The following is a 27,840-nucleotide window of genomic DNA, read 5'->3' on the forward strand; positions in this document are numbered from 1 at the left end:
GATAAGAAAAGAATGCAGACTCTCTAAAACCCTGTCTTCCCACAGGAGGGCCTAGAGGGCCTAGGCGTGTGGCAGCTCGCCTTGGTGTATCCTGAGACTTTTGCTGAGTAGCCCCAGAGCCAGCACTGGTGCTGAGTTTGAATTTCTATCAATCTAGTGAACACATCTCTATCTGGTGACTCACTGAGAACCACCTGCCTCATGCAACTTGGTTTACCGCCAGAGGCTCTTTCAGTGACTGAGCCTAATAGGTAGCCAGCAAGTAGAGGCAGATCTCAAGGTACCTTGGGCCTTTTGCTGACCTGCACCTGGGATTGTTGCTGGTGAGAGCTTGTCTTGGTACATAACTGGGCCTCTCCCATGAACCACTCAGACCCAGCAGAGGCAGCTATAAGCTATGCAATGCTGTATAGCTCTAAACAGGTAGCCCAGGGCTGGTCACAGGCAGCACCTGACTTTGACCTGCACCAGTGTCCCTCCCAAGAGGCTCCGGAATGAACACACCAAGTGGCAGGCTTCAGAACAGATGAGAGCATGACCCAATTAGCTCCACAAGTGGCACAGTCAAAGGGAAATCCCGGCCAATACCAGACCCTGCTGGGGAAAATTTCGCTTTGTGGGATCAGCCCCCCACAGCAACTTGTGCACTGTTGATGGGGTCAGTCTTCACAGTAAGCCAGTCTGAGGGTGAACCTCCACCCACAAATGGGCCAACAGCAATCAAGACTCAACCACAATAAGAGGGCTCATACAACTCACATAGGGGACATTCCTGGAGCACCTCGCTCAGTTTATCAGGGATACTGTGCCACTGAATTCTCAGGTTACCTACTACAGAAGTCCACCATACCAAGACTAGGAGACATAGCAGATCTACCCAATACATAGAAACAAATACAGAGAGGAAGCCAAAATGGGGAGACAAAGAAACATGCCCCAAATGAGAGAACAGGATAAATCCCTCCCCCGAAAAAAGCAAAATAAAATGGAGGCAAGCAATCTACCAGATGTAGAGGTCAAAACAAAGGTTATTGCCTGGCTGGTGTGGCTCAGTGGTTGAGCATCAACCTATAAACCAGGAGTTCATAGTTCGATTCCTGGTCAGAGCATATGCCCATGTTGTGGGCTCGATCCCTGATCATGCAGGAGGCGGCAGATCAATGATTCTCTCTCATCATTGATGTTTCTATCTCTCTCTCCCTCTCCCTTCCTCTCTGAAATCAATAAGGATATCTTTTTAAAAAAGTAATCTGCATACTACAGATGCATGTCTTGGGGTGACTCATTTTGAACCCCCACAAGATTATGAAACCTAGATTATGGTCATTGAGATGGAGACTCTGCCACCACAGAGCCATGTCAATTTGACGTTACTCTCTGGTTTTAATTTCTTCTTTTATACATCTAAATGACCTCTAAGGAACTTATCTTAGGATCTACTGAGATGCTTTATTTTCTTGAAATGTGTCGGTGAGCTGTTACTCATGGGTCACATGTTAATCCCTTACTGGAAACAGAATATATCACACGGCTATTATGTTCTTTTAAGAGTGGGGTTATTAAAGTTAGTCAGAATGTTCGGCCCAATCTAAGCACAGACACATAAATTACATGATTGAGATTGGTAAACAAAAAATTCCTGTAAAGGAAACACATTTTTGCTTCTATTTATGTCCTTCTCCTCTCCCTCTTGCTCCATGACCTTATTTTATCACTTACTTCCTCTGCTAGAGTCTTCAAATCCTCCCTCAGATAGGATTCTGTCCTAACTCAGAAATGTGAGCATTTTGTATTCTTGTAATACTCTCTACCTATCACCTTGGAACTGCTTTCACTCCTCAGTCCAATGTTCCACTCTACTGAAATAGTTCTTATAAAGATTGTGGATGACTACTTATCTGCCCAAACCAGTCTTTTCTTGTTCTTAATTTTACTGCAGCATTTACTCCTTCAGTGATTTTAATGGTTTCCATCAAATGATGTCCATCCCTGTTCATCAATGCCTTCCAAGTCAGTTTCCAACTACCAGCAGTTGTCTTCACCTCGGCATACTACATGCATCTTACACAATTTATTACATTGATGTCTATCTAAAAACAAACTCATAATCCTCCAGACTTCTTCTGTTCCCTGGCTCAATTAATGATTAATATGCGCTGAGCTTCTCAAGCAGGAAACCAATGCCATCTCATTAATTCTTCTATCTTATTCCACTCATCCAATTGGCTACCATAATTCTTTTCTCCATCCACAATCCACTGACTTAGGTCATTAGCATTCATATATATATATGAGTTTATTCGAGCCAAACTGAGGACATATGCTGGGGAGCATGATCTCAAATACTCTTCATTAGCATTTCTTAAAAGGCACCATCCATCATCAATCCCCACTGCTATCTCTAGTCCATCCCCCCCAAACCTTGTTGGAGTTTTCACCACAGATAATAATTCTGATAAAATTTCACCTCCTTGAAGCTTGTTTCCAAGTTACATCCAAACTCTTTAGCATAATGATGCAATGCCTTTCACAATGTCATCATCATAATCTCTCCAGCCTTATCTTCATGTGTTCCAGTCACACTGGACCACTTTTCATCTCCTAAGCAAACCAAGTTCATTTGAACATCATGACTTTAATGAAATTAAGGCACTGGGTTTTCTCTTTTCTTAATTTATTACTTTTTTGTTTTAATATATTTTTATTGATATCAGAGAGGAAGGGAGAGGGAAAGAGAGATAGAAACATCAATGATGAGAGAGAATCATTGATCTGCTGCCTCCTGCACAGCCACTACTGGGGATCAAGCCTGCAACCCAGGCATGTGCCCTGACCAGGAATTGAACAGTGACCTCTTGGTTCGTAAGTTGATGCTCAACCACCTAGCCATGCTGGCCAGGCCTGGGTGTTCTCTTTATGTATGTTCAATTACAAAGTACAAGGTCTGACAAATTGCACATCCTCAATCAATGTTTGTCAAATGAATTAATCATGAATCCTAGAAGGTTAGTTCTTCAATAAGACATTATTAAGTAAGTAAAAGAATTATGAAAAATGCCTCCTTCAAAAATATTACTCCTGGGGTGTGAACACATAATACAATATGCAGATTATGTCTTATAGAATTATACTCCACATACTTTTATTAACCAATGCCACCCTAATGAATTCAATTTAAAAATTACTTTTTTTTTAAAGACAGGAAAAGAAAATAATTGCCTGCTGGCCTGCAGTTTCTGTCATTATCCTGTTCATTTTCAAATCTTACCCAATTCATGTCAAAAGAAGAACAGCTGACAAAACCTTTCCCCCATTTCTGTAATATCTTTAGTAGGTAGAGAAATAAACTCATGAGATTACTGTAAACTTGAGCACCATACTTCAGTTTTTCCATAGATCATGACCACTACAGCCTGAGCTGTACTCCATAAGAAAACCCTATGAAGGATGGTCGAAGTATATAGAGATTTAAGGTTAGCTAAACTGAGATAGGTCATATGAGTTCCCATATTTGCAAGTTAATTTAGAAACTATTCATAAGGGGAAGGGAGAAAAAAAAATCTCTTAAAATTTAAAAGGAAATTCTCACTCTCATGATCATAATGGAAATCCCCAAATTTCTCTGCAGCGTGTTCTTCTTCATCTCTGGTAGCATAAAAATGTCTGCCAAAAAATATTATGAAGAAGTATTTGGTGTCATTGCCCAAACTTATAACTTACAACAATCAGGTTAGCCACATGAAAAGGCATCACTCCCATGAAGGACTCTGATTTCTCCCCCTTCACATAACAGAAATTTCTAAACTTTTACTGCTGTGTCTTTCGCATTTCTGTACTCAGTGATATGGAGTTAATTGTGCCTCCCATGAGATGCTAATATGTTTATGGTATGTATGATTGTATAAAGACCAGATTCTCTAGGTAATAGTATTAAATAGTATTAAACTAGTATCAAGCATTTATTTATTTTTCAATAAATATGTATCAACCATTTATTTTGTGCTAGTGGTTGGCACTGGAAACAGAATTATAGGGGATTCAGTTCCTGCTCACAAACAGTTTAGAGTCTAGTAGATAAGCTGATGAGTTAACATTGTGAAATATGTAACAGAAATAGCCCAGGATGCTGTGGGGTGGAGAGGAGTGAAACAGATGTCAGATCTTGGGGATTTTAGGGAAGACTTCCTGGAAAAGGTCATTGCTGAGGCGAATACATTCAGCAAATCCTATATAATAAAAGGGTAATATACAAATCAACCGAATGGTGGAATGACCAGTCGCTATGATGCACACTGACCACCAGGGGGCAGATGCTCAACACAGGAGCTGCCCCTCGGTGGTCAGTGCACTCCCACAGGGGGAGCTCCACTCAGCCACAAGCCAGGCTGATGGCTGGCGGGCCTAAGCCATCAATCGTACATCCCCAGAGGGCTCCTGGACTGCGAAAGGGTGCAGGCTGGGCTGAGGGAACCTCCTCCTCCCTGCCCAGTGCAGGATGTCGTGCACTGGGCTCTAGTAGTTAATAAGCACCTGAATGAAGCCCTGTCCAAGTCTGGAACATAGCAGAGAAGAAAGCAAAGCCCTGACCTCGTGGAGCTCACATTCTAGAATGCCCTGAAGAAAGTCTGACAGATGAACAACCAAAAAAGAAAATGAACAATTTATCTTTAAAGGTGAATTCTGTACAAGTGAGGATAACTGAGACACCAGAAAAAATCTGGCTCACTGTGTCATCTCTGTCCTATTCAAAACATGTCGAGGGGGTGTTGAAATTTCCTGCCTTTGTGAACAGAGGGGACTGCTCTCCATCCCTGGAAACAGGGCCCAGAATACATTCGCAGCCCAGGGGTCCCTGCCATAATAAAGACACACACACATGGGGTGGGCCATTCACATGGTGACAGATACCCAAAATCATGACATCCACATTGCGACAATGCCCCTTTTCCAAAAGCAAGAATATGCAGGAAAGAGATTCTATCTAATCTCTACCCTGCAAGAGCATATTCTAAGTGTATTCTGACCACAAAAGGGAGAGTAGAGCTTATGCACATTACTTCTAAAGAGATGGTACACATTACTATGTTTGCCATTTTTTTCAGAGCAATGGTTACACACATTCACTCATAAATTCACTTGACTGTTTCTAAGGACTCAGAAGGAGGAGGATGCTGACATGCCACCTGGGTGGATTGATCCCCGTGACCCTGCCATTCACCGAATAACATACTATTTTGATTTAATTCTAAATATATTGAATTGCAATAATCTTTCATTCACGTTAGTTCTCCTGTATATGTTTGTTGTGCACAGCGGTGTTAACATCTGCCTGACCCTCTCTGAGAAACAGGAAATACCACATGTCAACTCACTTTAGATGAGTTAGATAAGGTGGGAGAGTCAAGTAGACTTATGTTGACAGTCTCTATCCATAATACGTGGAGTCCAAGGTCATCATGGCCATTGGTATCCAGCCAGCTGATGGGGGTAGAGAGAAAGTGAAGAAGGGATACTCACTTATTCACCACCCACACTTGGGGCCCGGGTTTGATTCCGGTCAAGGGCATGTACTTCGGGTTGCAGGCTTCTCCCTGGCCCAGGCCCTGGTTTGTGCATGTGCAGGAGGCAACCAATCAATGTTTCTCTCACATCAATATTTCTCTCTGTCTCTCCCTCTCTCTTCCACTCTCTCTAAAAGTCAATGGAAAAATATCCTCCGGTGAGGATAAAAAACAACAACAATGAATTTGTACAGAAATGACATGACAAAGGAAAATGGTTTTAGGTTCCAATGGGGGAGAAACTGGGAAGGTAAACAAGTGGGGGGGCGGGGACTATTGGAGCAAGGTTTGCAGATTCCTCTGGTGCCTTCTCTGGGCTGAATCTAGAGCAGTCTCCAGTAAAGGAAATATACATCCTACCTTTAGACAGGAAGGCGGATAGAGAGAGCTCTGCCTGCTTTTGCTGCTTCTGAATTGCTTTCAGCTCAAAAATATTCTTATGTCAAAGTCGGCATACTTTGGGGTGGTATATTTTGGTTTCCTTCACCAGTGAGGTTGTTTTCTAGGGCTTTAACATTTCGAACCATATAAACTTTACTATTCCGAGGCGAGGGTGTTAATAAGGTCTACGGTATGGAAAGCTTTTAGAAGCAGCAGCTCTGTGCTTCTCAGGGCTGTTTAATATATATATATATTTAAAGTGATCTGTTTTATTTTTTTAATATATTTTTATTGGTGAGAGAGAAAGAGAGAGACAGAGAGAGACAGCATTAGCTACCTCCCACTCGCCCTCTACTGGGGATGGAGCAGAAACCTGGACATGTGCCCTGACCAGGAATCTAATCAGGGACCTCTGGGTGCATGGGATGATGCTCAGCCACACTGGCCAGAGCTATCTACCTGTTTTAAATACATTCATGTATACATACTTATTTTAAACAACAAAATACCTATTGCCATTATAGTCACACAATTGTGTGACAAGTGATGAGTTAATTCGATTACCTAAGGAAATTACATAGGCAACAGAAAGATATGATGAATGGGTGAATTCCATTTGATGTCATAATTACCCTGCCTCAGGGAGGGTTTTTAAGATCAGGTGAATCTAGTAGAGCAGGAAAAGAGAAATGCAAGCGGGGGGGGGGGGGTGGGGGGGGTGGGGGGGGAAGGCCAGGGAAGAGTGGTTTTCAGAACACACAAACCACCGGCTAGTGTGGCTAAATAGTTGAGCATTGACCTATGAACCCAGGTTCAATTCCCAGTTAGGGCACATGCCCAAGTTGCAGCTCAATCTTTGGTGGGGGCGCAGGCAGGAGACAGCTGATCCATGCCTCCCTCATAGAGGTTTCTATCTTTCTATCCCTCTCCCTTTCCCTCTTTCTAAAAAAAAAAAAATCAATAAAGACATATTTAAAAATAATAATAAAAAAGAACACACAAGCCTAGGTAGAGATGTACAATGAATCACCATGGATGACAGCTTTTGTGGTTTCTATGTTTATTTTTCAATGACAATTGACAACTGACATTCAATATTATTTTATATTAGTTGCAGGTGTACCGTATAGTGGTTAGACACTTAATTTACCAAGTGACCCCCTGCGGTTATTCTAATAGTCACCTGCCACCACACATAGTTATGTGCTCTTGTGATATTTTTTTCTTTTTGTTGATCCTTTTCTAGCTTTTGTGATTTTTTAAAAAGCCTTAATTTGAACCTTCTGGTTTATTCAATATGGTGCTCACTCCCCCCACAGTCACAATGATGTCCTGAAATATGAGTCTGTTCATGTTCCTACACTCTCCTCACTACCAAAAACCAAACCAAATCAAAAACAAAAAAATAGCCCAACTGGTGTGGCTCAGTGGTTGAGTGTCAACCTATGAACCGGGAGGTCACGGTTCAATTCCCAGTAAGGGCACGTGCCCAGGTTAAGAGCTCGATCCATGTGGTTGCAGGAGGCAGCCAATCAATGATTCTCTCTCATCATTGATGTTTCTATCTCTTTCTCCCTCTCTTAAATCAATTAAATATACATATTTTTTAAAAAGCACAAAAAACACCACACACCAAAGACTCTTGGCAGGGCTCTGGAGACATGGTATCTTTGTCCACCTCTCCATTCCCTGCCTACACTTATTTGAGTGCTTTCCTTTAGTTCCAGAAAAACAAGCAACTTCACACTCTACATTTTCTCCTGTTTCTTTGGCCTGGAATGCTAGTCTCACCTTTCTTTGCCTGGAGAACAATCATTTACTTTCAAAAACTCTAATATCTGTCAGGAAACCTTCCCCGGTTCTTCATCGGAGCACTGGCCCTGCCTCTCATCTCTCTGCATATTTATATTTTTTAAAACCATCTCCAAGCTATTTAATATTCCATACAATTTTGTTTTATTTTGAATGTCTGTTCTCTTAAACCTCCTAGCAGGGTGGGGCACCCAAGAAATGTTTATGCAGCTGAAATGAACCCATGTTTGGTCCCCAATGACCCAATGACCTCCATCCACCCTGGGCTCAGAATCCCTAAACTATACTTCAAACTCTCCAAGCTTGTAAGTGCCTGCAGGTCACAAATCCCGATCGCAGGGTTTGACATGTATGAAGTCACCATTACTCAGCTTACTTAGCTCATGGCTCCAAGCTGGTACTAACCGTGATCCGTGAGAGGAGAAAGGGAAATGTAATTTTTAGGAAACCAATAGTCCAAGCCCGCGCACGTTTAAAACAGAACCACAGGAGGCACACGAGGCCGTCCATCCCGATGGACCAGACCCCTACCTGCCCCACACTCTGCAGGTTTTCATGGGGACACCATCCAGGGGTGGATGTCACCGCGGTGGGCTCCCCTCTCCCCAGCGGCGCGGGCCAGGCAGCTGGGAGGGGAAGCCCGGGTGTTCCAGGCCTGGTACCCCGGAAACCCCGAGGGAAGGAGGGGGCGGGAGGAGCTCAGTTTCTCCGAAGTTGTGCAACCGCGGGGCAGAGAGCCGGACATTTCCGCCCGCGTCCCCCGCGCAGACCCGCCCGCCTGCGCCGACCCCGCAGCAGCCGAACCAAAAGCGAAAGGAGCCGCGTCTCCGGAGTGGCGTCCGCGGGGAGGTCCGCGCGCCTCCCGTTCCGCGGGGCCGCCACTTTGTGACTTCACTCGCTTCGCAACAAGCCCGGGCCACTCGCGCCCCACCCACCCGGCCCGCCGCTCGGCCGCCCGCAGCCTCCTCGGCGCTCCGCTCTCCGCGCTTCCCTTCCCTCCGGCCTGGCCTGCCTCCCCCGTCGCGGAGTCGCCCATCGCGCCGCCCGTGGCCGTGCGCACCGCAAGGTGGCCGCCGCCTGGACGGCTGGCACGTGGCGCCCCCGCCCCCGGAGCTGCCCGGCCGCGCACCCCGGGCGGCGCGATGCCGCGCTTCCTAAAGGGAATGGCCTTCGTCCCCTTCCTCCTGGTGACCTGGTCATCCGCCGCCTTCATCATCTCCTATGTGGTCGCTGTGCTCTCCGGGCACGTCAACCCCTTCCTCCCCTACATCAGGTAGGCTGGGCGGAGGGTGGACCCGGCGGAGGCGCCGCGGGGTGCCACTGATGCAGAGGCTGGGACCCAGACCCAGCGGGGCGTCTTTAGAACCTAATGAATGGGATCTGACTACAAGGAGAGGAGAGGCTGCCCCTGGCAGATGTGTAGAGGCAGGGGGCGCGCAGCTGAGCACCAGGAGGGGTTCAGGATAGACAGAACTACACCGAACTTTCAGGCTGGGGATGGGACAGCAATCTCAGGAAGATGCTTTTCTGGGCAACGACGGATGCCATTTATTGAGAGTGCAAGTTGGAGATCCAGGTGTGAGCTAAAACAGCTAGCATATTTCACTTCTGCTTCCCAGCATCCTCGTGAAGTGCATGTCTGGTTCATGTTTTCAAGAAAGGAAACTAAGTTTATGCAGATGTTGAAATACCATCAGCTAGGAAATGGTGGAAGCAGAATTCACACCCGGATTACATCCCATGCCCAAAGCAACACTCTAGATCTTTGGGAGTCGGACTGAAGCTCTCCTGGATGGAGCCGGCGGAGACCCCCCACCACCACCCCGCCCCAACCCTCCCCTGGGTTCTGTGCCCCCAGAGTCAGAGCCCTCAAACTGTCAACAACTTGTGGCATCTCTTGTGTTGTCATTATGCCGTTTCATTTTTTCTTGAGTTTTGGGCTCCACCTTTTTAAGGTTACTTCATTGTTGCCCACGACACAGGTCCTGATTCTCTTCGTGTGGCTCCCAACTCCGTGTCTTGTCCATAGCAGTCTTTATTAGAACGATTCATCTCTATCCTAGATTGTGTGGCTTCTCTGGGTCTGTATTGGCTGGTGAGGGGATAATAAAGTTGGCGACACCAAAGTTTGTAGAGATGATACAGATTATAAGAGTTTTCCCTCCTGCAGCCCTCTGCCTCTTGGGCAATATTCTGTAATATTTTCTTTGTGGGTGAGGAGGGGGAAATGAAGGTGAGGCAAGAGGAGACTAGGATTTAGAGATGCAAGGAAGAGAGCATTAAGGAGATAAGGCAAATCTATAGTCATGGGGGAGCAAAGGGGGTGTTTCCCATACAGAAAGAGGCTCCATGCATCAAGCAAACTTTCCCATCTGATCTTGTGCCCCTGAAGAAACCTGGGCTTGGTGTCTCATGGCTCATCTCAGTCCTAAGTGCCATTGTCTTGCTCCTTAAAAAAAAAAAGTTTATTGATTTCAGAGAGAGGTAGGGTGAGAGAGAGATAACATCAATGATAAGAGAGAATCATTGATCGGCTGCCTCCTCCACGCCCCACACTGGGGATCCAGCTGCAACCCGGGAATCAAATCCTGACCTTCTGGTTCATAGGTTGCCACTCAACCACTGAGCCATGTGCCGGGCTGTCTAATTCCTCTTGATTCTAAAGCAGGATAGATCTTCTCAGACCAGTGTGAAAAGCTTTTCTCACTGCAATGGTTTGAGTGTCTGTGCATTTAAAAAATTTTAAATAGGAATTGTTTGAGCCAAACTGAAGACATGCTAGGGAGCAAGATCTCAAATGCTTCCCTCCCTGCAGTGCTGTGTGTGTCCCGGACCTGAAGGTCAGGGACAGATACACATTGGCCAGGCAGCCAGAGGCAGGGTTTGAATCTTTGTAGACGTGTCTGAAATAGTTGTGATTAATATCTCCACACTGTGAACTTGAAATGGAAGACTTTCAGGAATGGGGAAATGAGCTGACAAGACGAACCACTCGTGAGATGCTCAAATCACAGATGTGCCAGGAAAGAGATTGTACATTTAACAAGGAAAAGAAGCCTTTAGGAAAAGCAGAATGACTGGAGAAAAAGGCATGAGATTGTTCCGTTGTTGCCAGGAGTCATCAGCCTACACACACACAGCAAACATGTGGATTGTTTGCCCACATGTGCCTGGGGCTTTTGGTTGTCTGAGCTCTTTGCCTGCAAAAGCAGCTGGAGCTCTGAAATGCCTCTGTGCCGCCTAGAAAACCAAGTCATTGAGGAAAGGGCAAGATGTAGGTAAGAACTAGACATCAGGGCCTGATGGGCGTGCCTGAATGATCAGTTTTGTCCAAAAATGTTCAGCTTTGTCTTCGATGATTCATCTCTGCTGTCAATACCTCTTACTCTTCCTTACCCCAACTCCCTCCATTTCCTCCAACTGCACTGGCTTTCTCCTGTGTCTTAAATGTGCCAGGTCTCCCTGTATCCAGTCGTATTATTCACCATAGCACCTATCACCTTCTAACAAACGGTGATTTACTTATTATGTTGGTCACCTGTCTTCCCTCTGGAGTATCTATATATCTATACTAATAAAAGGGTAATATGATAATTAGACCAGATGTCTTCTGGACCACCTTCTGGACATCCTTCTTGACAAAGCCAGGCCCTGGTGAAGCCGCCCAGGGTCCTGGGTGCCTGTGGCTATGGCTGGCCCATGTGAAGCCACCTCTGGTCCTGGGCGCCTGCGGCCAGCCTGGGTGAAGCCAGTCCGGGTCCCAGGTGCCTGTGGCCAGCCAGAGGGAGGGAAGGCTGGGTACTGGGTGCAGGGGCCAAGGCAGAGGCAGTTAGGGGTGGTCAGGTCAGCAGGGGAGCAGTTAGAGGTGATCAGACCAGCAGGCAGAGTTGGTTAGGGGCGATCAGGCAGGCAGTGGTGGTTAGGGGAGATCAGGCAGGCAGGCAGGCGAGCAGTTAGGAGCCAGTGGTCCCGGATTATGAGAGGGATGTCCGACTGCCGGTTTAGGCCTGATCCGGATTGGGCCTAAACTGGCAGTCGAACAACCCCCGAGGGGTCCCGGATTGGAGAGGGTGCATGCTGGGCTGAGAGACACCGCCCCCCCCCCCCGCACGATTTTGTGCACCAGGCCTCTAGTATATATATATAAAAGGCTAATATGCTAAGTGTTCGTCTGACCAGTAGCTGTGACGCGCACTGACTATCAGAGGGCAGATGCTCAATGCAAGAGCTGCTGTGATGCGCACTGGCCATTTACAGAGAAACGGCACCTGGTGCCCACAAAGCAACACTCAGCTTCCCCCAAGTGGGACACAGGCCCCAGCAACCACCCTGGAGCGACAGCCTACCAAATCGCAGCTGATGCTGCAGAGACCCCATGGTGCAAAATGTGGCCCATAGCCCAGCTCAGCCAGGAAACGGTGGCTGTGGGCACCGGGGAATGACGTCACATAGCAAAGCCTGGCTTCTTCTCCCTAGCGACTAGCTTCCTTGCAGTTTCTTCAGCCTAGGAACACGATTTGCTTTACAGCCAGGTTGGAAACATTTTACACTTTAACCAAATGTCTGTGAAGTGTTTTCCTGTGCCTCATCTCATTTGATCCTCACAGAAGTCCTGGAGTAGGTAGATAGGAGACTCGGTAGAATCCTTTTTTTTTTTTTTCATTAGCCGGAAAACAGAGATTTAGAAAGCTTAGAAAGTTGACCTGACTGGAAAGAAGTAAGAAATGGTGGACCTTGAAAATGACTTTAGGTTTTCTCACTGTGCAGAATATAGTCAAACACTGCTGCAGTTAAATATTTACCCTTTGTTCTCCCTGCGTGATCTACAATAATAATCTGCTTCATGTTGATATTTATTGCTGTGTTGCTGACAATTACCTGAAAGAGAAGTTGGGCTGGAAAAAGTTTAGCGAAATCAGAAAGCAGGTCTAATTAAGCAAATTTATTCTTTATATATAAAAGGCTAAGTTGACTCGCACATGTGCAATACATATAAAGCTCTCGCTGGCGCCAATCACACACGTGTGTTTCGATCTGTCATTGTCTATCGTGAATTTGGTTGACACTTGTATTATAGAGAAAGGGCAAATAGTGATATTAAAATAGTTCTTCTAATTAATTTTCTTTCAATGTGCATGAATTTGTGCACGGGGCCGCTAATAAGATTCACGAAGTCTCTCAATATTAGTTGAATTGATATTTCTCAGACATCCACTATGGATATTGTTATTCTTCCTCTAGGGCAGGGCAGATCGCTTTCGGGGAGGCTTGATCAGGTAGTCATTGGTGGTTGGGATGCAGATAATCCTTGATTGTGGGGTTACATCCTGATAACCTATCTTAAGTTGAAAATATCAACATAAAAAATGTTCAAACCTCTAGAGACTTTTCTTTTTTAAAAATTTTTATCTGAAAAAAATTTTTTTATTGTTTTTCTTGTGTTGTAGAGAATTTTAATAAGAGTTTATTTGAGCCAAACTGATGACATGTTTGGAGAGCAAGATCTCACTGCTCCTGAGAATAACAGTTTTGCAGGTTCTTTTATGCATTTGAAATTAAGGAGAGAACTTAGGAAGATTACATGGAGGTGGAAGGAAGTAACTCGGAGATTGGACAGTTAACAAAGATTATGTGCTTTCTTGAGGGTTGATGCCCCTTCAAGATGCATTGCTTCTGGTATTTCAATGGTGTGTTAACCTACATGTGCAATGGACAGGGCTGGTTTAAAACACTTTATTAAAGGAGTTCTATGCTTGGGGCATGACAGCCCACCATGACCTGATCATTTAGGAATTTATGATCAGATCAGCCTGTGAGATTACTTTCCATAGAATTCCCCTTTTTTTGGTCCAACATATCTTTTTTTTTTTTTAATTTAATTTTATTTTTCGCTTAAAGTATTACAAAGGGTATTACATAAGTGTCCTTTTTTGGTCCAACATATCTTAAGTTGAAAATGCATTTAGTATACCTAATCTGCTGAACACAACAGCTTAGCCTAGCCTACCATAAAAATGCTCAGAATACATACATTAACCTATAGTTGGGAAAAACCATATAAGGTGTTGAATAGCTCATGTAATTTATTGAATACTGTACTGAAAGTGACAAACAATGGTTGTATGGGAACTCTCCATTGACCATTAACACAGCTGAAAGCACACTGGGCCTGGAGAATGTTTGAAGCATTGAACTAAAACAAAGAATGCTGGCAACACTGTATACTGCAGAGTGTTGGTTGTTTACCCTCAAGATCCCGTGCCTGATGGGGAGTTGGGGCCCATCGCTGCTGTCCAGCATCTCCAGAGTACCTACTGAATATTGCTAGCCTGGGGAAAGATAAAAATTTAAAATTTGAAGTTGGGTTCCTACTGAATGTCTATTGCTTTTGCACCATGGTAAAGTAAAAAAATACATTTAAAAAATCACAAATAGAACCATCATAATTCGGGCACTATCTGTATTTAAGATGGTCCTTTCACGCGATGACCAATTGGATGTTCTGATTTTTTTTTAAAACAATGTTGAACACTTTGAGTAAGACCCATTGCATTTTTAAACAAATATATTTTTATTGATTTCAAAGAGGAAGGGAGAGGGAGAGAGAGATAGCAACATTAATGATGAGAATAATTGATTGGCTGCCTCCTGCAAGTCCCACACTGGGGATTGAGTTATCAACCGGGTCATGTGTCCTGACTGGGAGTTGAATAGTGACCTCCTGGTTCATAGGTCGATATTCAAACATACCATGTGGGAAAGCCATTGCATTTTAATTAAGAGCCAGAACCCTGGGAGGATCCCTATCCAGTATGACATTCAAACTGAGTTTCCTTATAATATATTGTCTTATTACATTGTTATTCTTCAGTATGTTGGGTAAATGGACAAATAGCTCTTATACATGTAGAAAGATGCTCAATCTCACGAATCAAATAAAATTTCAAATTAAAACGCACTGATACAATTTTTCATCTAATAGATTGGCAGAAACCCAAATGTGTGACACACTCTATTGGTGAGACTTTGGGGAAACAGGCTATCACACTTTGCGGGTGGGAATGTAAATTGATTAAATCTCTAGAGAGGGACGTTGGCATTATTTATCAAAATGACAAAAATAGCATTACTCATAGCATTGCTTTTAATTAAAAAAGGTTGGAAACCATACAAATAACCATGAGTAGAGGACTGGCTAAATAAATATACTTTATTCAAAGAAGATTTCAAAAAAACTCTCTATATAGAATACTCTTTATTTATTTATTTATTTATTTATTTTTAATATATTTTATTGATTTTTTACAGAGAGAAAGGGAGAGGAATAGAGAGTTAGAAACATCGATGAGAGAGAAACATCGATCCGCTGCCTCCTGCCCATCTCCCACTGTGGATGTGCCCGCAACCCAGGTACATGCCCTTGACCGGAATCGAACCTGGGACCTTTCAGTCCGCAGGCCGACGCTCTATCCACTGAGCCAAACCGGTTTTGGCTACTCTTTATTTATTTAAAAATATATTTTATTGATTTTTTACAGAGAGGAAGGGAGAGGGATAGAGAGCTAGAAACATCGATGAGAGAGAAACATCCCCTACCAGGTATGTGCCCGCAACCAAGGTACATGCCCTTGACCAGAATCGAACCTTTGACCCTTCAGTCTGCAGGCCGACACTCTACCCACTGAGCCAAACCGGTTAGGACTAGAATACTCTTTAAATTAATACATTGATATAGAAAAATCTCTGATACATTATTACATAGAAAAAGCAAGATGCAGAATAAAATATGCTACCAATTAGTGGAGGTGGTGGGGCTTGAGGGGTAAAGGGCGGGGGTAATACACATTTATATTTGCTTACATAAAGAAACTAATAAAATGGTTTATCTGTGTATGATGGGCAGAGTAGGTCATGGTCAAGAAGACCTTAGCAGATAAGAAATAAGGTGGAAATAAGACCTTTTTTCTTTTTAAAAAATTAACCTTTTTACTTTGAGATTATTATTGATTTACATGCAGTTACATAAAGTAATAGAGAAAGATCTCATATATCTTTTACCCACTTTATCTCAAAGGTAACGTCTTGCAAACCTGGAACACCTTTTTGTATGTAGTTATTTTTCAGCCACATGGATGGGTTTCTGGTCAGAAAATTCAATTAGAAATATGGGATTTAAACAACTACTAAATTGCAGTAGTATAGTGTGATATTTCTGGATTATGAGGCCATTAATGCAAGGATGTGAAAACCAAGGGCAAACAAAGGTCAACATGGAAGGATTAGTTTAGATTTTTACAAGGTTACACCCACATTCTTGAGCACCATCAAGGTTAATTTGTTATAGTTTCTTATATTTCCTCTGTGACCAAATCCCTCAGGTTATCGTGGTTCACTAGTTACTTATCAACTCCTCTTAGCTTATAAGCTACTCTCTTTTACAACTTCTTTGGCTTGTGTCTCCTGCTTCCAGAATGTTCTCTTGCCCTTGGTTTTGCCAATTCTGCATCCTGGTTGCATCCTTTTTTAGCCTGCTCTCACTTTTTGTCAAGTGCTGTTTGCTGTACCAAGTGTAGTCTTTGGTCACTCCCATTGTTCTTCCTCATGATCACAAACACTGCTCAGTGATTGGTGGCAGAAAACTGGGTCACCTAAAATTAAGCCACTTAAAGGGGGGGAAAATGACACAGTAAACAAAGTAAAAGAGGTTGATCCTCTCACTTAGTTAACAAAATTTAGGTTAAAATCACATTGTGCTAATTCTTAAAACGTACAAAATTCATTATAATGAACACTTCTTATAATGAGCAAAAAAATGAAAATGCAAAATTCTTAAAATGAACAAAAATGTGAAAATAATTCAGGTGCTGATTTTTAAGGGAGGAGTACATAATTTTCCAATACTGTTTTGTGATTGCATGATACAAAGTCCTTGATTTCACATTTGATTTTTGAAGGGGGATAGGAAGAGGGTCATTTCTGCAGGAATGTTTTGACTTCTATTTTCTGAACAATAATTCTTAATCTATGTAAAAGGTATTGATCTTGTTTATTGTCTGTCTCTCACACAAAAGTTCCATGAGGGTAGAGATATAGGGTCTGTTCACTGCTGTCTCCCCAGCATTTACGACAGTGCTAGACACATAGGGGATGCTTAGTAAATATTGACCGAATCCTAAGATTACTTACAACAGAACTTATTTTATTTATGCTCATTTTATTAATCTTATCAGCTTCTCTTCAATTGTTAACTGATTCTGCCAGCATTCACTGTTGATTAACTTTAGTTGTGTTTCTATCTCTTCTCTGACCCCATTTCTACTGACTTCATGAAATTCTTGATATTTTTACAAGGTTAGTAACTTTGTATTCATTCTGACTATTTATTTATCAACTCTTCCAGATGATAAGCCACTCTCTTTTATATCCTCTACTTTGGCTGTGTCTCATGCTTCCAGAATATTCTGAGTCCCTTGACTTTTAAAGTTTTGCCAATTCTGCATCCTGATTGCTTTTGAGTAGCCTAGTCTCACTTTTTGTCAAGTGCTGTTTGCTGGATTGAGTGTGGTCTTTGGTCACTCTCATTGTTCCTCTTCATGACCACAAGCCCTGCTCAGTGATTGGTGTCAGAAAACTGGATCGCCTAGTAAATATTCACCATGTTGAATATTCACAACATTTGGTAATCATACTGAGAGGGAATACAGTGTGTTGGATAAAGGAGCAACTTTAGAGCAAACAGCTTTGGTTACAATACAAGTCTACCACGTGCCCCAGCTATGGGACTTTGGACAAGTTACTTCTTTCTGCTTCCCTGTGGTTTAAGAATAACACCTCCCTCATGAGTTAACGCATGAACCCACTTAGAACGCATTAACACCCTGGTCCAAGGACATAATAAATTCTCTGTAAGCAATTGCTTAGCATTATCAAGGGACAAGTCCACATTGGTCTGCATTGATGCTAGTGTTAAGTAGGACAGGATATTTGGCTGAGGGCTAAGTTTTATAAGTGATCGGTGTATTTGTGCACATAACAGAAACTTTCTTAACCAGACTCAACTTAATGAATTTTCTGGTTTAACTGATAACCTCATTCTCTGAAAAATATACTGACTAAAGCCAGTGGACCCTGAATACCCCGCCCAGTGATGGCCACTCTGAGCTGCTTGCTTGCTTCTTTCACCAGTTTCTTTGTACCCTTATCAAACACCAACTGTATTTGTTCCCAACAGTGTTTATGCCAGTTGTATTTTTTTATTGTAATGGTGTGCTTTTAACTCAATATAAATAAACTGTTGGTCTGTAAATGCAAAAAGAGAATTGTAGTTTCTAAGAAAACTTGGTTGAGTGTTTTGGAAAGATTCAAAAGAGACTGCAGTTTGTTCACTAGTGTTTCTGACAAATGTAAGGATTTATAAAAACTGTAAAAAAAACAACACTAAACCCGGCTGGTGTTGCTCAGTGGTTGAGTGTTGACTTATGAACCAGGAAGTCAGGAGGTCACAGTTAATTCTGGGTCAGGGCTCATGCTCGTGGATTGCGGGCTCAAGATCCACAGTTAGTGGGTGGGCAGGAGGCAGCTGAGCAATGATTCTCTCTCATCATTGATGTTTCTATCTTTCTCCCTCTCCCTTTCTCTCAGAAATCAATAAAAAACATATGAAAAAAACACAAAAAGGATTCTGCTCTCAAATTTCTTCAAAAGTGTCTTAAGATTTTTCTTTACTTTAAAGAAACCCAAATAAATGAGATGATTGCTAGTAGGTGTGGTGTATATATCAGAAAGACACACATTGGATTTATACTCATGTAACAGTCTTGGCCTACATCAACAAATAGGCAAGTGAATGTATAATTCTATGTTTGTGGTGGGTATGTATCCATATACTTTTTGATGACTTCCTGCTTAAACTGACTTTTTGATTACTAACTACAATGAATTTCAGGCAACAGTGACCTTTGCTTTCCTGTTCAACCGTAACAATGGGGTCCGGATAATAAATACCCAGAGAATGAGGTTTGTGTACAGAGAGCCACATATTCTGATGTGATGTTAATGCCATACAGTGCAGTGATGATTATCCCCTAGTGTTTCTAAGTCATAATGCCGTGAGGACGAAAAGGCAGGCATGCCATTTAAAACATTTAGCTAAGAAAAGTATCATTCTTTTAAATGATAATTTATAGTTTACTAGAGGCTGGGTGCACAAAATTCATGCACGGGGAGGTGGGGGGGGGGGGAAGTTCCCCTCAGCCCAGCCTGCACCCTCTCCAATCTGGGACCCCTTGGGGGATGTCCGACTGCTGGGTTAGGCCCGATCCCGGGGATTGGGCCTAAACCGGCAGTCGGACATACCTCTCACAATCCGGGACTGCTGGCTCCTAACTGCTCATCTGCCTGCCTGCCTAATCACCCCTAACTGCCCCCCGCCCCCGCCAGCCTGATCACCCCTAACCACCTCTGCCTGCCGGCCTGATTGCCCCTAACTGCCCTCCCTGCTGGCCTGGTTGCCCCCAACTACCCCCTGCCAGCCTGGTAAACCCCAATTTCACCCCCTGCCAGCCTGGTTGCCCCCAACTGTCCCCCCTCCACCAGCCTGGCTGCCCACAACTGCCCCCCTTGCTGGCCTGGTCGCCCCCAACTTCCCCCCATGCCAGCCTGGTCATCCCACACAGCCTGCTGTTCAGTTGTTTGGTTGTCCCTCACTAATCCCCCTGCTGGCCTTGTTGCCCCATGCAGCCTGCTGTTTGGTCATTACTGTTACTGTGACGGCATCCCGGACAATTTGCACATTCCTCTATTATTAGTATAGCTAATTTTCTTAAAAAAACATGACCCAAATTATTTAATTCTAAGAAAAGTATAGCCCAGCCAGCATGGCTCAGTGGTTGAGCATCAACCTATGAACCATGAGGTCACAGTTCAATTTCCAGTCAGGGCACATGCCCAGGTTTTGGACTCGATCCCCAGTAGGGGGCATGCAGGAGGCAGCCGATCAATGATTCTCTTTCATCATTGATGTTTCTCTCTCTCTCTCTCTTTCCTTTTCCCTTCCTCTCTCTGAAATAAATTTATATATATATATATATATTTAAATATATTATTTTTTTTTAAAGAAAAGTATAATGACAAAATTCAAGATCCCAAATCTCTACAGCTTGAAAATTAATGGAGGTGATGGATGCAGCGTTTGGCTTCTAAGCAAGCCAACAGTAAATTTCACCTCTGTTCACTTTTTAAATTTTCCATTGTCATTTGATTACATTTCACTTTTCTCTCACTACATTAAGTAGAATTGTGAACATTTTTCTTCTGTTATTCTGACTTTTAAAAACACATTAGAGTATTGCTTCAAAAGTCTTCACTGAATTGAGCTGAAAAATTTAAATATAATGCCTCAAATTTAACTTAAAAAAACGTGTTCACTTAATAGTTCTTTTTACCTGACAGTAATTGCATTTCGCTCCATCAAGAACATGCATCGTAGAGTTATTGCACACGAGGACAACTTACTAATGGCTCCAGAAGGAAGAGCTGATGCCAAGCTGGTTGTAAATATACAATGCTGTAAACTCATATGGAAATATGAACATTATAAAAAGAAATGGAATAGGGCATGGCAGAGAAGAGTTCCTAAGTTGTGTCCATTGAAAGTAGACAGCTCTCCATGCATGGCCTGGCTTCCCCATTAACCATCTGTGTGACCTTGAGTGAGTTACTCTTCTAATAATAAGGACTTTCCTTATAATGTAAAGGCCAGATGAGATGTGCCTGGCTGAGTGTAAGCACTGAGGAAGTGTTCATTGATTTTTCTTTTTCTTTTTCTTTATTTATTTATTTTAAAAATATATTTTATTGATTTTTTACAGAGAGGAAGGGAGAGGGATAGAGAGTTAGAAACACCGATGAGAGAGAAACATCGATTAGCTGCCTCCTGCACACCCTCTACTGGGGATGTGCCCGCAACCAAGGTACATGCCCTTGACCAGAATCGAACCTGGGACCCTTCAGTCTGCAAGCTCTATCCACTGAGCCAAACCAGTTAGGGCTTTCTTTTTTAATATTAGCAGCTGTAGTCTAAGTAGGATGGGTTTCTAGCGACTTCCCTCAAAAAACTTCACGAATTACCACCTTCCTCTTCATCACCACCCTGATCCCAGCCACTATCATCTCTTTACAAATTCTTACTCAAATCCAGTGAAATATATTTATGTACCATTATATATATATATGACTCTGTGCTGGGATTTGTGTGTAATATTTATAATAATAAAAGCGTAATATGCTAATTAGACCAGACATCCTTCTGGACGACCTTCTGAATGAAGCCCGGGCTGCGAGGGAAGCCCAGGTCCTGGGTGCCAGAGGGAAGCTGGTGCCAGCAGCTGGGGGAAGGAAGGCCTACTCTTGCACCAATTTTGTGCATTGGGCCTCTAGTAAACTTTAAAGAGATATAATAAACAGTTCATAATGGCTGTTCTGAGGCAAAAAAGTAAAATAAAGGGTGGTGCCTCAAGCTTGCTCATTTATCATTCAGTCAGGTTACCCCATCCCCATCAGGTAATATGATGGCACTCCCTAATGGTCTCCCTGGTCTACACTTGCCTCTCTATAATATTTTCATTACATCCTTTAAAAACATCACCTTTGTAATCACTTCCCTGCTCTCAGCCCTCAACAGCTGCCCAGCATGCTGAGAATAACATTCAGAGCCCTTACCACGACCACGACCCATGGGGCTGTCTGTGAACCCCATTCGCACATATGCGTCCTTGCTCACTTCCCTCCAGACACAACCACTTCCTTGCAGTTCCTCTAACATGTTGCCACCTGAAGGCCTTTGACTTTGCTGCTCTCTCTGCTTTTAATTTTCCTGGCCCAATAGTCCTCTTCATTCAGATCTCTATTCAAGTACCCTTCCCAGAATACCCAGTCTTAGTAGATGACTCAGCCATCACCCTCTGTCTTCTTAACCAGCTTTTCTTTTCTTCACACTATTCCTCGCTCTGCAACTATTTTTATTGTCTCTCCCCCCATAAGAGTATAAGTTCCATGGAAGAGCAGCTTTTTTCCGTTTCATTTACAACCTTATTCATCGTGCCTACAAAATTGCCTGCAAATATAGAAAGCAATCAGTAACTATGTGTTGGACCCACGAGCCCTTGAATTTTTTGTTAGATATTAAGTTTCTTGAAGATAGTAAATTATCTTTTAATCTTTGTAGCCCCATCAACTGGCACAGTTCTCAACACTTAGGTAGTGCTTAACAATTTTTACAAAATGTTGTATGAGTAAATCCAGAGGAAACTCAGATTGATAGAAGGAAAATTGCATGTGGACGGTGTGAGGAAAGAGCAAATGGTTTGCATTGATGAGTAGGAAATTCTTTTCATATTTAAAAATAGTTGGTATGGCTTTAGGGTGCCTCCCACTCTAGAATAATCATCTCCAAGTGAAGCTGCCAAAAAGTTAGTCCTAATTATAGGAAGTATCTAATAAAATGTAATGTCTTTTATTACCATACATACTCCTTTTAAATAATTTACTTATTGTGAAGATAAAGGAAGCAATGGTCTCCCTTTCTAGTGGTGTATTAAGTGTTTTTAGGTTCTAAGTCCTGATTAATCTGCCAAACAATAGGCCTGACTAATCTTCCAAGCAAAACACCTCAGTCTGGGCATGCAGATAATTTTGTATCTTGTCATTTCAGTCTCCCCTAATAAACCATGACGCAGGCTTTGGAGTAATGGATCCCATGTGTCCAATGATTAAAAGAACAGCATTTGACCAGGCTTATAGTGTCATTCATGTTTTCTCTGTATTGTTTTCATTCCCTTGCTCCCATCAAGTGATTATGCACTGGCTTAACATTATAAATTAGTTTGGAGAAGGATGTTAAACAAATAACTTTGAATTTTCCAGGATGAACTTAACTTGTAGAAATGTAAACAAAGGAAATATAGAAGAAAACTAATTTCCTAGGCACAATTTACAGTAAAAACTATTTGTGTACACATGACACCCTCAACAGCTGCTAAGCCACATGCAAATAAACAATAAGTTCCTAGCCCCGTTTTAATATTCAGGAAGTGGCTCATTTGCAAGATGACAAGTGAGGAGGTGGATGGGACTGGGGCAGGGCTGGAACCATATTGCCTAAGCCACAATGGGGGTGCAGAATGCTTTGCCAGCAGGCACCTATGGTGAACCAAAACTGGTACTCAGATGCCAACATGCCTGCCCAGGCACTGACCAAGGGCTACCAGGACATTGCCACGCAGTTCATCTCCAACCTGGACATTGACGCGATCCTGGGTGGAGGCTGCAAGTATACATTTCCCAAGGGGACCACAGATCTTGAATACCCTGGTGATGCCAGACAGCGCAGAGTCAGGCTGGACAGACGGAACCTGGGTCAGGAGTGGCAGGCCAAGCACCAGGGTGCCGGGTATGTGTGGAACCGAAGGGTGCTCATTCAGGTGTCAGAGGATCCCTCTGTAACACACCTCTTGGATCTCTCAGTCGGGGGACATGAAGTATGAGGTCCACTGAAACCCAAGCTGGACCCAACCCTGATGGAGATGACAGAGGCAGCCTGAGTCTGCTGGGCCTGAACCCCTGTGGCCTCTACTTGTTCCTGAAGGGGGAGCCCACATCGGCCATGGCCATCATGAGAGCAGAGCTTACCTGGCACTGACTGAGATCATCAGTTTCTTTTCCTCCCTCCCTCCCTCTCTCCCTCTATGCCTCCCTCCCTCCCTCCCTCCCTCCCTCCCTCCCTCCCTCCCTCCCTCCCTCCCTTCCTTCCTTCCTTCCTTCCTTCCTTCCTTCCTTCCTTTCTTTTTTAATTTCAGAGAGGAAGAGGGAAAGATAGATAGAAAACATCAATGATGAGAGAGAATTATTGATCAGCTGCCTCTTGCACAACCCTTATTGGGATCGAGCCCGCAACCCAGGCATATGCCCTGACCGGGAATCAACAGTAACCTTCTGGTTCATAGGCTGACGGCCACACTGGCCAGGCGTGAGACCATCAGTTTCAATGATGCCATGGACAGCGCCAGCCAGCTCACAAATGAGGACACCACTGAACACTCCCACATCTTCACTTTTGGTGACCCGAGGTAGATGCCCTTCTGAGCACAACAGGGTGCTTAGTGGGCATGAGGAGGGGACAGGAACCAGTAATGAGAAGAAGGCAGTGACAGCTCTATCTTTGGGCTTAACTTTTGCTAGAAAAGTCATTCTCACAGGGAAGTCAAGCCTCCCAACCCAACTCCCACCCCCACTGACTTCCAGGCTTTCTTGGCCCAGTTCATCACAGAGATGACCTCATTACCATGTTTTGGTTGTACTGGTTATATCGGGCTGCCCCACTCACACCAGTGGTCTGGTAGTTGGTCTTGACCCCACACAGGTAGGCTGTGGCAGTGTTTGTTCATGTTGCATGTCTTGGCCGGAGCCATGTGTGGGAATTGATCCATGGCCAGGGGTTATACCAGGTCCTAGCTTGCCATTCATCTGTTCCTTTAAGATCCGAGCTGCTGTCACCGTGGACACCCCCATCCCATCCCCCAAGAAGATAATGAGGTTCTTGGCAGCCATCTGGGTGGGCTGCAGCTTTTCGGCGCTGTCCAGGGTCTGGGCTGCGTGGTGGTTCCAGAAGGCTGGGTCTTCCTCCTCAATGGGAGGATGCCCAGGAGACCCATAGCCTCAGGTCCAGCAGCAGCAGCCAGGCTCCCTGTAGGCCTGTGGGACCATGGGAAGGTGGCGGAGCTGAAACTCCAGAGGGGCTGGGACCTAGTGAGGCTGGGCCTTGGGCAAGGCTCAGACACCAGAGTGCCAGCTGCAGGGCAAGCTCTACTCTTCAAATATTGAGTGTTTACAAAGGCTTCTGCTTTCCGCACACACAGGCTTCTTGTGGAGTTCTTCAAACACTTTGAAGTGTGTCTCTTCAATGTGAGCCGTCTTTCAATCCTTAATTTCAGAGCTGTTTTAAAACATGGGGACACTCAAGATGGGTACGAGTTGTTTCATCTTGAGAGCTCTTTTGCCATCAGTTTTCAACTGTTGCTTTACGCGGGCAGCTTGACAATGTAAAAATTCAAACCTTGGTATTGATCAGTAGAAAACAGAACCTTTCACCCAGCCGGTGTGGCTCAGTGGTTGAGTGTTGACCCACAAACCAGGAGGTCACAGTTCGATTCCTGGTCAGGAGATGTGCAGGGGGCAGCTGATCAATGATCCTCTCTCATCACTGCTGTCTCTCTCTCTCTCTCTCTCTCTCTCTCTCTCTCTCTCTCTCTTCCTCTCTTTGAAATCAATAAAAACATATAAAAAGAAAACAGAACCTGTTGTCCATGTTTTTCTTCCCTGTCAGGTGTGCATCTCCTAAACTCTAACAGTTCCCAAAAGACTTGCAACCAGGGGAGCAATGGGCAGCAGCAGCTTGTCCCGATCTAACCCCCAGAGCTTGTCACCAAGGCCCCCTTTTCTCTGACTCTCCAGTGAGCTGACAGCAGTCGCACCTCGACTCACTTCTTTCCCATTGGTTTCTAGAGAGCCAAAGCAGCCCCGCTGAAGCTCTCTCCTGTTGCTTCTTTTATCCTAAGCCCTTTCTTGCGTCACTGTCCCTAGCTTCAAAATCACCTGGAAAAAAGGAAAAAGAAAACAACTGCCAAACACGACTTTGCAGCTCATTTAATTACTGAATTGGTAGACTGCGCCTGAAAAGTGTTTTATAGAGATAATTTTCTTATTAAAGTAATTCATCACAATTACTATACACCCTAAGTACACTATTGTTTCCATAAAGTAATGATAGGTATCGATAATATTGCTCAGTTTTTCATCCTTATATTTACAGCACTGTAAACTTGTGCATAAATCAAATTGTTAAAAAATATAATGTGTTTATGTGTATTTAATATCCCAATGATATAGATATTTTAAATGTGATTTTAGAACCATCATACCCACCCCTCCAAAATAGTTACATTCAGTTCTTCACTAAGAATGGACACATAATCCATCAAGTTTATCGAGCTGGATTATTTCAGAAATACCACCACCATTCACTTTCAGTATTTCTTAGTTTTTTACAATTTTTAAAAAAAGGTAGAAAAAAAAAGAATTTTAGATTTTTTTAGAGCCAGAATTAAAGCACTTTAGAACAAAATCAGGACAAATCTTTGCAATTCAAAGTGACTTAAGACCCCAAAGAAACACATCATGAAACCTGCCAGATCATGCCTATCCAGAGGTCTGAACTGGATTCCTTTGTAATAATTTGAGTATTTCTTCTCTTTCTCAGTGATACAGGCACAACACCTCCAGAGAGTGGTATTTTTGGATTCATGATAAACTTCTCTGCATTTCTTGGTAAGTACACAAAAATTATTATCAACAAATGAAAAATTCGCAATCCCATGTGAAGGAAAATATGTTATTGACAGTGTGTGTATATAATTTTTTATTGTTATTTTAAAACAGACTTTTTATTTTTAGAACAGTTTTAGGCTCACAGCAAAATTAATCCAAAGGTGGAGATATCCCATATAGTGCCTGCTCCGTCTCCCCCATTACCAATTTTTTGATGAGCCTACATTGACACAAAGTCCATAGTTTATATCAGGTTCATTCTTCGTATGTGTCATTTTTTTTTTTTAAAGTATAACCTTTTTGCCTGGCCGTGGTGGCTTGGTGATTGAGCACCAATCTATGAACCAGGAGGCACGGTTCGATTCCTGGTTGGGGCACATGCTCAGGTTGTGGGCTCTGCCTCCAGTGTGGGGCGGGCAAGAGGCAGTGTATCAATGATTCTCTCTCATCACTGATGTTTCTATCTCTCTCTCCCTCTCTGAAATCAATAAAGATATATTTAAAAAAAAATTAAAAATAAATAAAAGTACAACTGTTTTGCCTGTCCCTCTCTATTGGTCCAAGCAACTGGGATTTTGCTCTACTTTGAAAAACTAATATGACTTGAACTCCAGAGTTATTTATGACCTCATAGAACTATTCTTCAACTTTCCTGGCAGTTTACCATGAGATTATGAAATGAATTTTAAATGTAATTTGATTTTTAAAATTGTGATTTATATACAATACATTTGTGTAAGCCAAAGACACCTAATATATAAACTCATGTTTCTCAGAGCATGTTCCGAAGGCAGCTTCCATGAAAAGCAGCTGGGGTGCTGGTTAAAATGCAGGTCCCAGGGCTATACCACAGATGGACTCCATCAGCACCTCTGGGAGTGGGGCCCAAGGGCATGCGTTGGGAACCAGCAGTTTAGGGGAGCTGGATTCTCCCTAAAGCTTGGGATCCTCTGACTAAGGTGTTGTCTCACCTGTTAGAGAGAAGGGGGAGGGGAAGCAGGACAGTTTGTCTCCAACTAAGGCATGATTTTCCTTTTCAGTCCCACAAGTGCCCCTGAGGTGCAGTTGATAGGATACAACCCTCTCATGAGTAATTAATGTAATAACGGAAAAGCTCACTACTAGGGAGTGATTCTGGTCTGCAGAAGTAACATAGAGAGCTCTCTCTCTCTCAGTCCTTTTAAAAGCGCCTACCCTACAGAACAAGCAGGTGTTTGCCAGGGACACTTCTGTCCCTCTCCACTAGTACAGGTGGGAGGGGACAGAGGTGCTGGAAACTCTACTTAGAGACTTGGTACCTTTGGAACGTGTTTTATCCTTGGCAGAGAGAAAGTTTCACCCCGTCAACCATTTGTGGTCTTCCCCACCCAAGGTTTTGGAGGTGAGCAAGGGGAGATAGACACAGCCCATCAATCCGAGTGCTCTCTTACACCATCCTTGCCCAGAGTACCAATTAAAAAGACAGGTTATTTTGTCAGCAGCGATAAATATGATGTTTGCTTTTAGGCAAGGCAGAATTTGACACGAATGTCTTTGTTTAAAAGTTTATGGTAAATGATTAGCTTTTAGCTTGTTTTTATTTTTTTAAATATATTTTTATTGATTTCAGAGAGGAAGGGAGAGGGAAAGATAGAAACATCAATGATGAGAGAGAATCATTGATCAGCTGCCCCATACCAGGACTGAGCCTGTAACCCGGGCATGT

At 43.4% G+C, this 27,840-nt stretch overlaps 1 protein-coding gene across 2 annotated transcripts in view; it reads left to right on the forward strand.

The window, feature by feature from the left end:
• Positions 1–8,536: 8,536 nt before the first annotated feature.
• Positions 8,537–27,840, forward strand: part of DRAM1 (DNA damage regulated autophagy modulator 1) — a 105,603-nt gene continuing 86,299 nt past the window's right edge. The window contains exons 1-2 of one of the 2 annotated variants that reach the window (XM_070410914.1): positions 8,537–9,027; positions 26,068–26,135. In XM_070410914.1, the coding sequence (XP_070267015.1) occupies positions 8,897–9,027; positions 26,068–26,135 (199 nt within the window). In that variant the 5' untranslated portion in view covers positions 8,537–8,896. The remainder of the gene's footprint in view (positions 9,028–26,067; positions 26,136–27,840) is intronic. The other variant, XM_070410913.1, reaches the window with a different exon arrangement.

This window comes from Myotis yumanensis, unplaced genomic scaffold, assembly GCF_028538775.1.
Source record: "Myotis yumanensis isolate MYYU_CA2020_CCGP unplaced genomic scaffold, mMyoYum1.0.hap1 SCAF_3, whole genome shotgun sequence".
NCBI lineage: Eukaryota > Metazoa > Chordata > Mammalia > Chiroptera > Vespertilionidae > Myotis > Myotis yumanensis.